This window comes from Lathyrus oleraceus, chromosome 1 (genome assembly GCF_024323335.1).
Source record: "Lathyrus oleraceus cultivar Zhongwan6 chromosome 1, CAAS_Psat_ZW6_1.0, whole genome shotgun sequence".
In the NCBI taxonomy this organism is placed as follows: Eukaryota; Viridiplantae; Streptophyta; class Magnoliopsida; order Fabales; family Fabaceae; genus Lathyrus; species Lathyrus oleraceus.
Genome location: NC_066579.1, coordinates 425,289,595 through 425,301,258, shown reverse-complemented (window position 1 = coordinate 425,301,258; position 11,664 = coordinate 425,289,595). Strand labels below are relative to the sequence as shown.

The window sequence follows — 11,664 nt, the reverse complement described above, 5'->3', positions numbered from 1 at the left end:
ATTGAATCAAACAATTATTTTAATAGACTATAGAAAAGATTCAAAATCTTGTAGCTAAGCTTGTATTAAAATGAATAAATATATATGTTGATAATCCCTCTATCCTACTATGAACCACGTAAGCAATAGATTATAATAAATAAACAAAACCAATCATGCGCTCGCCACAGAATCCACATGCAAATCTTTTTACAGAATAATCACAACTTGTATGCTAGCTTCTTGATTAATTGGACTGCCATATCATTGACAGCTTCATTTCACACACTTGTTTTTTTTGTTACCATGACATGCCCTTTCCTCTAGCCATATTTCAATGCAAAAAAGAGGACAAAATCGTCAACATGTAAAAATAATGTTGTACTTATACATGCAGTGTAAATGTCATGCTTTTTTGCATTTTGTCTTTCACAACTCTCAACTTCTAGAAAAATAGTGATACTATTGGTGTATTAATCAGAAAATGACAATTGAAGAGGTTGAGAATGGAGAAACTAATGTGGTAAAGTATAATAGATAGCTATAACTAATACTGTATTTATTTGTATTATTGTTTAATAGTAGTAGTTAAGTACCTATTTAATAGGAACTCACTGTGGATTATCCATCCCTAGTCTTAAGGAAGAACTCCCTTAATATTTGGAGTTTCAGTTTCACCCCTGTATTATAAATAGCCATCGCTTTGGCAATTACAATATATAAAACAATAATCCTTTTAAAGTATACTATGCAAGAACCATTCATTCAAAAAGACGGTGATGCATGTGAAGAAGTTGATTCAGATCATATAAGTGTAGAAAATGGATCCATTGGAATGGTTCTGCTTAGCACATTTGTTGCTGTTTGTGGTTCTTTTTCCTTTGGAACTTGCGTAAGTATGCTCTTTTTTTTAATAATTATTAGAGTAAACAATTTAGCTAAACTTAAAGATTATTATTATGTTAAACTCAAGTTACTATTTTCGTTATTAGGTGGGTTATTCAGCACCTACTCAAGCTGCTATAAGGGAAGATCTTAATCTATCTCTTGCTCAGGTAATTACTATACTATTCTTGTTTTTCTATTATCTTTTATACTTTTAATAATTGAATTTTTTGGATTTGCAGTTTTCAATGTTTGGTTCTTTGGTGACCATTGGTGCAATGCTTGGAGCTATAACAAGTGGTAGAATTACTGATTTCATTGGCAGAAAAGGGGTATGTACTATGTATGTCACACTTTATTCTGTCGATTTTTACACACGAATAGAAAAAATTGTGAAACAACAAACAAACAGGCTATGAGAATTTCAACCGGATTTTGCATTATAGGGTGGTTAGCTGTTTTCTTCTCTAAGGTATATATCTTTTGAACAATGTGTTCATCTTTTGAATAGTTGATGCAAAAAAAAAACTTATTGCGTTATTCCGTCTAATTCAGGGCTCTTCCACACTTGATTTAGGAAGATTGTTTACAGGATATGGAATTGGAGTTATCTCATACGTGGTAATTAATTCATCGATTAACTTCGATTTATTTTTATTCAACAGAGATTAGTTAAATGCATGTAGCGTTACTTAACGTATAGTTTTACTAACAAAAATAAGAAGACTTGATCAGGTTCCGGTATATATAGCAGAAATAGCACCGAAAAATCTTCGGGGAGGACTCGCAACAACAAATCAAGTGAGGAAATGTTAAAAATTTCCGTTCTGTTAATTAAGTGTCATTGAATTGGATAATACTAATAGCATTGACTATGCTTATTTTTGCAGCTTATGATTGTTATTGGTTCATCGGTATCATTTTTATTAGGAAGTGTTCTAAATTGGAGAAAACTAGCACTAGCAGGTAGTAATTCATAACAGTAGTTTTGAATTTTTGCCTCAAGGATTAGATAAACTAATAACTAATCGTTGATTTGGTTTGGTTTGATTTGCCTTGAAATTTTGAAGGAGTAGCGCCTTGCATTTGCTTGTTGGTTGGTTTGTTCTTCGTTCCCGAGTCTCCTAGATGGCTGGTAAGGAATAAGCTATAATGTCTGGTTGATTAACTTATTTGAGCTTATCTACTAATATAAGCACTTAAGAGACTATTTGAGAGATGATCATAATTTTTAAGGCAAAGGTTGGTCGTGAAAAAGAGTTTCAACTAGCTTTAAGGAAACTTCGTGGTAAAGATGTTGATATTTCTCATGAAGCTATTGAAATTATGGTACATTCCAAGCTTTCTCAACTGATTAAAGTTCCAATTCACTTGACATGTTTGATGACAGAAGCTGAATTCAATCTTGCTTACAGGATAATATTGAAACTCTTAAAAACCTTCCTAAGACTAAGATGTTTGATTTGTTCCAAAGCAGATACGTGCGGTCTGTAGTTGTAAGTAACATACTTTACTTGTAGAAATTAAGCTCATTCAACAATCTGTGTGCATAATAAAAACTTTTTGTAAAAATCTCAGATCGGCGTTGGACTAATGGCATTTCAACAATCTGTTGGAATTAATGGCATAGGATTCTATACGGCTGAAACTTTTGTTGCAGCAGGTAAGTAAAACGGTGATTCCAAACATGTTTCGTTTGTCATAGTTGTTATGGATTCTGTTCTAACTTGATTTTCTGTTTCAGGGCTTTCTTCAGGAAAAGCTGGTACCATAGCTTATGCTTGTATACAAGTAATTGATTTCCTTATCATTTCTAAAAAAATTAACAATATAATTAATCATGATTTGTCTAATCTTTATCTGTTACATTGAATTATGACAGGTTCCATTTACCATGTTGGGGGCCATTTTGATGGATAAATCCGGAAGAAAGCCTCTTATAACAGTAAATCTATTTGCAAACTACATCTAAATGAAAAGGAAGTAACAACTTTAAGCTTAATTGTTATATAAATGTTCAGGTTTCTGCAAGTGGAACATTCTTAGGCTGCTTAATTACCGGAATTGCTTTCGTTTTCAAGGCAAGTCTTTCCCAAAAAATTTCCTTCTCAAGTTTTTACAATAAGTTAGAATGAACTCATATCACAACTTATTATTATAAGTCCTTCCAAACACTCACAATTATAAGGCCACCATTTCAAATAGCTCTTTGAACTACTCCCATAGCGTGTTTCGGTATATGTATGTATCAATTCAAAGTTCATCTTTATGGTTTCATATTGATCAGGACCAAAGCTTATTGCTTAAGTGGGTGCCAACATTAGCAGTTGCAGGCGTGTTGGTGAGTTTTCTTCCTCTTTGCTTTCCTTTTCAAATCCTTGGAATAATTAATAAAGTAACTTTACATTTCTTATACTATAACTCATGTTTAATCTGAAATTCACTCATTTTTTTTCTTCTTATAATCAGATCTACATAGCATCATTTTCAATCGGGTTAGGATCAGTTCCTTGGGTGATGATGTCTGAGGTATGTATGTATTATTTGACACAACACCAAAATTTAAAACGGTTTAGCTACACGTCGAGAAATAAGAACATAAGACGAACATTTTGCATTAAAAAAACCAATTTTGATATTGCAGGTGTTTCCTATAAATGTTAAGGGAATTGCTGGAAGTTTGGTGGTTTTGGTAGCCTGGCTAGGAGCTTGGGTAGTTTCATATACCTTCAATTTTCTTATGAGTTGGAGTTCTCCTGGTAACAATTAGTCAACAAACACCGATGCTTATGACAGTTATCTGATGATTGTGATAATAATTGTATTGTTTTTGGACACAGGTACAATGTTTTTGTATGCTGGATGTTCCCTTTTAACCATTCTATTTGTTGCAAAAGTAGTTCCAGAAACCAAAGGAAAAACATTGGAAGAGATTCAAGCTTGCATTAGTTCTTAGAGAATAGGCTAAAAATATATATGAATTGGATACATTTTGGACATTGTATCTCTCATGATTTGCATCAAGTTTAAGGCATGAAGAGACTAGGAAGAATGACATTCATAGCATATGTTAATTTAGTTTGGACATTTTTTGGTACAAAATTAGGATATGTTGTTGCCATATTAATAAGAACTTTTCACATTCTTCAATTCTGTTTATTTAATTTGCGCCACAAATGCAAAGAATGTGAAAACTCCACCACTACTTATATTACCTTTTAACAATTTAATTTTTATCTACAAGCTTACCTGTGATCAAAATAGTAAAATAATTTTTTTTTAGTTTCATTTTTATTCAAAACCTAACGACACAAGAGTGGCATTTGGAATTGTTAAAGAAAAGGAGAGGTTATAGAAATTTTTACAAAAATAATCTATTTTTTCAAGAAAATTCAAAAATATCTCTAGTTTCAAAAAAAAATTCAAACTATCCCACTTTTAGGAGGAGGCGTCAATTCAATTGGCGACTTGGATTGACTAGGGCATGTGCCATAGCCAATCCAATTGGCGTCCATGTGTATTACTTGAGAGGAGACGCCAATTGGATTGACACCTCAGTGTAAAATGCATTTTTTTTTGGTAAATGGTATACGTGATAGATAAATTTGAAATATGATCAATTGATATTAATAAAAAATTTCGTTTACACAAAAAAGCCTAATGGTGATGACCAGGATCACCTAACCGACCTCCGGTCCCACATCCCCTAGCTACCCTAACCCGTGATCCTAACCCACGTTGATGATTCACCACTAGTGTTTGAACATCTGAGAGGCCAGGAGCGTCACTACTAAATACAGGAGATGGTCTGTTGAGGTAGTCAGACAAGTCGACATAGTCTTCAGTATGCATCGATCAAGTTGTGTGTATCCGGTCTGACATTGTTGTTGGGGGTTTGATGTTGAGGTGTCAGGTGTGTAAGTCATCTGGCGTGGGTCGTACAAGTACATATCCTCGGCGATGAACTGAAAACCAACCGATCTGTACCAAGCCATATAAGTACGACTTGGTTTTTCTTCAGTTGACATGACTGCGTCAGTTAAGACATGGTCATGGCGGTGCTTCCATTTGCGACACTCCGATCTTGCGAAGCTTTGCCATGGATTGAAGTTCCATTGGTCTTTAACTTTGCGCAGATGCCATTCTCATAGGCTTGCTGGGGGATCTGGGATATTTTCGGGCATACCGAACTGCAACTTCACACGATCACTGTTGTGTATCTCCACAGTTGTGAACCGTATTATCGGTGTGCGTGCAGTCCATACGACCGCGTCTTCAGCGTTGACCTCATGGTCATGATCCAAATTAAGGTATGGACGTCAAATGAACTAAAATGTGAAAGAAGATAGGATTATGATCTAGGTAGAAGAAGTTAACAAAATATAACGAAATAATTAAGTTATTATCCTTACGTATGTCGGTCGAAGGTGATCCAACATGTTGCGATACTGAGAAATACAGTGTCTTGGACATCTGTTGTAACTCATACCACGTGCAGACCATCTAGACCAAAAAGTAAAAAAATATTAGTTAGAGATAATAATCTTTAAAGAAGTAAGTAAATAACAATTTAAACAACTTACTTTTGTGCATACGGAAATGTGAAAGGGTTGTTGTTGACGGGTGCTAGGGACGGTAGTCTTGACCAATCTCATGCTTGTAGTAAAACAACACATCCAGAAAATGTAGATGTGTCTTTGTGTGAGTTTTTGCACAAGGAGCTATAGAGATAGGCTAGACAAGCAAATCCCCAACTGTAACTTCCTATTCTATCTACATGTCCAAGTAAAGGTAAATACATAATATGCATGCTAGAACAACTACCTTCGGGAAATTAAAAAAGAGCCAATTAACAGCATAATGTAACACCTAATTTTTATTATTCGAGCATCTTCGGTAGAATGTTCATCTAAGTATAAACTATTATAGTACGACTTAAGGCGTGAAAGTTGTATACATTGACCTCTTGCATTATCATCTAACAAATCAGTCTCCAAGAGATCCATGCAAATTGAATTTGCATAGTTGGTTTTACCATTAACAACCTTACCTTCAATGGACAGTCCCAAAAGCATGTAGACGTCTTCTAACGTCACAGTACACTGACCGGTTGGGAACCAAAATGTGTGTGTCTCTGGTCGCCATCTTTCGCATAAAGCTAGAATGAATTTGTTATCTACGGACCAAGACAAAATCTTGCTTATATGACCAAAACCAGCGAGTTCAACATAAGGTTGAATCATCGGGTCCATATGGACATATTCGTGGACCCGAGTCCGAAATCTTGATACATCTTATAAAAGAAAGAACAAAAAACTTGACTAAGTTGGTATGTTAAAATAAAAGGGGGTTGGTGAAGATGAAAGAAAAAAAGTTAACAAAAGAAAAAACCTACATATGTTGCGATGTTTGCAACCGTTCCTCTATGTGATTCGTCCATTGTGAGGATAGACATTTTGTCGGAGGGTTGGTGCAGATGAAACTACAAGAAGTTGTTGCAGATGAAATTGTAGAAGAAGTATTGTAGAAGAAGTAGTGAGAGTGATGGTATGGAAAAAGTGTTGATGGAGTGGATGTATTTATAGGCAAATGGATGGAAGCATGAAAAGTTGTGCTTGCATGGTGTCTCCACTTGAATTGGTGACCATGTACAATGTAACACCCTTCTAAAATACCCCAAATATTTAATTAAAATAACAACATATATATAAATCAGAGTAATTATGCATCCAAGGGTGTCACACAACATTTCACACTATTCATCAAAGTAGCTTGTCATGCTCATTTATTCATCAAATAAAACAGTTGCATAATACGCAGCGGATAGAGATCAAATTATCATTCGAAACATGTAACATATTACATGTAAAATGGTTCACAACCAATCAATAAAATATTCAAAACATCCCATCCCGATGTTACATCTATCAGAGCATGACCCACTAAGGAGACTACACTAGACTCCAAGTATTAGCTTCTACTCAACTCATTGCTCGTTACCTGAAAAATAGTTGTAAGGGTGAGTTCCTCAATCGATATAATAAGCATTATAAATTATCATGTCATGTTAAGTAAATAACACATTTCATCACCCAAATCAGATTACACATTCAGCAACGGCAATATCAACTCAATCATACTCATACTCAATGTCAACACAACCACACATATAATATTGGAATACATCCATTCATATTATACGCCATACATACGTTATGCAATGAGACTCCACACATGCGGTACCGACTATTCTTGAACATATAGTTCAAGCTCACCGATCAATCCAGATACGGCTACTAAGCTCACTAGTCCCACTCATTTGAGATCTAATGACTCACTCACTAATTCCTCACCATGGGAATTAGCTACAGCCCCGAAGGCTATGCTATGCACACTAATCACCTAGTATGCCAACATCAACAACAATTTCACAATGATTCACTCACTAATTCCTCACCATGGGAATTAGCTACAGCCCCACAGGCTATGCTATGCACGCTAATCATCTAGCAATGCAACATCAACAACAATCCACAATGGACATATGCTCACACTCTAAGCCATACAACAGTCCATTCACAAATACATGCATAATATATACATTCACAGCATTATGCATATCATCATACATCATCAACACAGGTATCAACACATCATATCATGTCAAATAATTAAACACAGTATTAGCACACTCTACTAATACCTATACTGCTCAAAACAGCGGGAAATAATCCCTACTATATCACACACCAATATAGGCAACCACGAATTAGGCACACAACATTTTAATTAACAATTTTTCCACTCTGCAACAGTGTTAACCGGTTAACGCCCTGGGTTAACCGGTTAACGCAGGCAAAACACGCTCACTGCCCAGAACTTCTCAGCGTTAACCGGTTAACGCCCTGGGTTAACCGGTTAACGCAGGCAAAACAACACAAATTCTCAATTCGTAACAGTGTTAACCGGTTAACACCCTGGGTTAACCGGTTAACGCAGACAAAACAGTAGTTCCTGCGCTAACACAAAGCAGAATGCAGAATTCTCCGCATTTTCCGCCGTTAGAGGACTTCCGGACCTCCGATTCCAATTCCGTAAAAAGCTATACGTTAGGGAAATTACAACACACTCAATTACAGGTTCAATTTCAGTTTTTACACAACATATCCATCACAATTTTCAGCATTCGACAATCCCAATTAGGGTCAATTCAACGGTTTATCACTACCCATTACATGCTAACCCATAATACCCATTAAACGACGATAACCCCCCTTACCTGAGTTAATCTGGCAATCTCTAAGCTCCAAGCTCTTCTCTTCTCCAATCTTCTTCCTCTTGCTCTGCCTCTTTGCCCTTTCTCCTCTTTCTCAATCGCTTCTCTGTTTCACGTGAAAACCTTTTCTTTACCAATTGGGCTCTTTTTCTTTATTTCACACTTATATATTTTCCAATCATTTTATTATCCCAATAAAATAATAATTCAATAATTCCAAAATAATAATAATAATAATCCAATTATCTAATTAAATTAATAAATATATTATTAACTTAATTTAAATAATTATCATATTATTATCGGGGTGTTACATACAACCTTTAAGAGGTGTCGCCATTCAAATTGGCGCCTCCATAGGGACATGCATGCAAGACCTAGGTCTGGTTGCTTGGTTTCGAGGTCTGCATGCATGCTTTGACAAGGTGTCGCCAAATGGATTGGCGCCTATGTGCAAGGAATGAATAGGGGCGCCAATTCATTTGGAGTGTGTGTCTGTATGTCTGACACGTGGATGTCCTCTCTCTTGCATGCTGAACATGTCACTTCTTAATAGCTTGCATGGTTGACACATCATTTTGTAGTAGCTTGCATGTGCGACACGTCACTTCGAACTAGCTTGCATGTGCGACACGTCACTCCGAACTAGCTAGCATGTGAGACACATTATTTCCCTATTTAAGTGTCTTACTATCAACATCCAAGATACTTCACTCACATTCGTCTGCAGCAAGAAAATAGTTTTCATCTGCACAATGTCATCTTCACCAAAATACAGTGTCAACGTTCACTGCAACGGTGAAACATACGAGTCTGAGTTATATGGTTTTTATTTTCGAAACACTGATACCATTAGACTCACGATCAAGATAAATGCAACCTTCTTGCATTTGAAAAAAAGAATACAATCCTGTATAGGATCGGGTATTATGTCAAAGATCACATATCAAAGTCCAATATTTTTTGAGAATAGTCAATGCAAGTTTTTTCCCCTTAAGGTACGAGACGATGAAGATGTTGAATACATGTTTGTTAGTCATGAACATTCAGGCTGCAACTGTATTGAGTTGTACATTACTCTTCAACCATGTATACCATCTCAACAGTCTCAAATAACCAGTCAGGATGAATCTGGTGAATTTGATCTACAATGGTCAGATGAAGTCAACCCAGAAACAGAAGCAGAAGTGGACGTCGTTGATGAAGAAGAAGAGGAGACCGAGATACAGGTTGATCACATGCTGAACAACGACATTGAAGATGATGATCAACCACCACCAATACCTCATTGTCATGTCTACAATCCGCCTAAACATATGACAAATATGGATCTGCACGACGATGAAACATCCAACAATATTTTCTATAATCCGTATCCGAGATCAGAAGGCGAATTAAAGGTGGGAGACATGTTTCGTACCAAAGAAGAATGTGTTCTAGCTATCAAAAATTTCCACATGAACAACTTTGCTGATTTTACAGTGAAACACACTGATTCTAGAAGGTATGTCATCGAATGTCGTAACATGCTTTGTAAGTTTCGTTTGGCTGCGTCTTACAAAAAGAAAAACGACTCTTGGCAGATCACTTCAATAGACCCACCTCACAGTTGCATTGCGTCTAACGTTGAACAAGATCACCGTAAACTAAGCGTTGCGTTGATATGTCAAGACATTCTACCGTTGGTTAATAAAGACCCATCAGTGAAGGTGAGTATAATTATATCCCATATCAAAACAATATATAATTATACTCCATCTTATAAGAAAACCTGGATTGCGAGAACAAAGGTTGTTGAACAAGTATTCAGCAACTGGGAGGATTCATATAAGGAATTGCCACGGTTTTTATGGGCACTAAAAACATATGTCCCAAGAACATATGTCATACAAGATACTGTCGAGTCTCTCGATACTTCTAATTTTTCTCCCTTCTGGTATTTTCCTATATAACCAACAAACCAGCTCCCTCTTCAGTTGATCGAACATAGTGATGTTCCAGAACAGCATCAGCATCTGAGGTTTGTCTCTCGCATAAATCACATTTCCGTATCGGCGACGAATATCAAACATGATTGCCAAATGATTAATTGAGATGTGGAACAATGACTCACACATCACATCTATTTATAACATAAAAATTACATTTTACACAGAGGCGCCAATCCAATTGGCGCCTCCTCTCAAGCTATACACAGGGGCGCCAATCCAATTGACTAGGGCACCTGCCCTAGTCAATCCAATTGGCGTCTGCATTCAATTTTTAAGAGGAGTCGTCAATTGAATTGGCGCCTCCTCCTAAAAGTGGGGTAATTTGAGATTTTTTTTGAAATCAGGAGTATTTTGAGAATTTTCTTAAAAAAAATGAATTATTTTTGTAAAAAATAAAAGAAAATTCATATCATATTATAATTTAGTTTGGACATTTTTTGGTACAAAATTAGGATATGTTGTGCCATATTAATAAGAACTTTTCACATTCTTCAATTCTGTTTATTTAATTTGCGCCACAAATGCAAAGAATGTGAAAACTCCACCACTACTTATATTACCTTTTAACAATTTAATTTTTATCTACAAGCTTACCTGTGATCAAAATAGTAAAATATTTTTTTTTAGTTTCATTTTTATTCAAAACCTAACCACACAAGAGTGACATTTGGAATTGTTAAAGAAAAGGAGAGGTTATACTCTATATTTACTGAAAAGGTGAGTCTAAGCATAATAGATAGACGTTTGAAATATCCTAATATAGATTGGAAGGTACTATTAATATAAAAATATATATATTTATATTTTAATGAAAACACTTTACTAAAAAAATGGAAGAAAAGAAAGATGAGGGGACTTAAAATCTCATAAAAAAAATTAACAAAATGATAGTTGATCATGTCCAATCTATCTTTAAAAAGAATTTTAAAAACAAAAATAAGAGTGAATTTCGTCAAATATTTGAATCAATAAAACTTTTTTTGCATTAAACTATCGACTCATATATTTCATTTTCTAAAAATATAAGATATATTACATATTTAATAATTTCATTCTCTAACTCCTAACATATTTTGTAAACCCATGAAAACTATTTGATAATTTACTAGAGGATTCAAAACTCCTAACTTAAAAATGCATATTTTAAAAGAAACAAATTATTAATTTTAAAAAAATAAAAAAGAGAAACTTCAAAAATTAAATGAAAATCATATAAATACTATTTGAAACTTGCATAACTTATATTCAAATTTGTTCATGCATAAAAAAAATACCCTTCAGTGATACTTTTAAAACAAAAAAATGACTCTTTTGAAGCCTTAAAAATATTCGGTAAAAGAGTTTAAAATGAGAAAAAACAAAGATGATAGGGGTAAGAAGTGACTATGGAAAACAACTTCTTCTTCAACTATGGGTTATGCAATTCAACATCCCTATCATAAACACTTGTTAAAAACTAAAATGTATCAAAACATGTATGACTATATAAATCTATTGGTGGTTCCTTCTTTGACCTTTTCTTATTTGGTTCTC

At 34.8% G+C, this 11,664-nt stretch overlaps 1 protein-coding gene across 2 annotated transcripts; it reads left to right on the top strand.

Moving 5' to 3' along the window:
- The first annotated feature begins 339 nt into the window (after nt 1–339).
- On the top strand, nt 340–4,014 carry LOC127079031 (sugar transporter ERD6-like 16). 2 transcript variants are annotated; one of them, XM_051019450.1, is made up of 19 exons: nt 340–502; nt 722–871; nt 972–1,034; nt 1,107–1,196; nt 1,277–1,336; nt 1,420–1,485; nt 1,600–1,665; nt 1,755–1,830; nt 1,935–1,999; nt 2,101–2,193; nt 2,280–2,360; nt 2,443–2,527; nt 2,609–2,655; nt 2,747–2,809; nt 2,886–2,945; nt 3,152–3,205; nt 3,334–3,393; nt 3,509–3,623; nt 3,705–4,014. In XM_051019450.1, the coding sequence occupies exons 1-19, from the start codon at nt 464–466 to the stop codon at nt 3,818–3,820; spliced, it is 1,449 nt and encodes a 482-aa protein (XP_050875407.1). In that variant the 5' UTR covers nt 340–463; the 3' UTR covers nt 3,821–4,014. The 2 variants fall into 2 exon arrangements, with proteins under 2 accessions (XP_050875407.1, XP_050875411.1); XM_051019454.1 differs by lacking the exon at nt 1,277–1,336.
- The last annotated feature ends 7,650 nt before the right edge of the window (nt 4,015–11,664 follow it).

Coding starts and splice junctions, on each gene's coding strand:
- LOC127079031 (XM_051019450.1), top strand. CDS start 464: ATGACAATTGAAGAGGTTGAGAATGGAGAAACTAATGTG. Junction 1,337..1,419: donor TAGCTGTTTTCTTCTCTAAG/GTATATATCTTT, acceptor CGTCTAATTCAG/GGCTCTTCCACACTTGATTT. Junction 2,361..2,442: donor GATACGTGCGGTCTGTAGTT/GTAAGTAACATA, acceptor TAAAAATCTCAG/ATCGGCGTTGGACTAATGGC.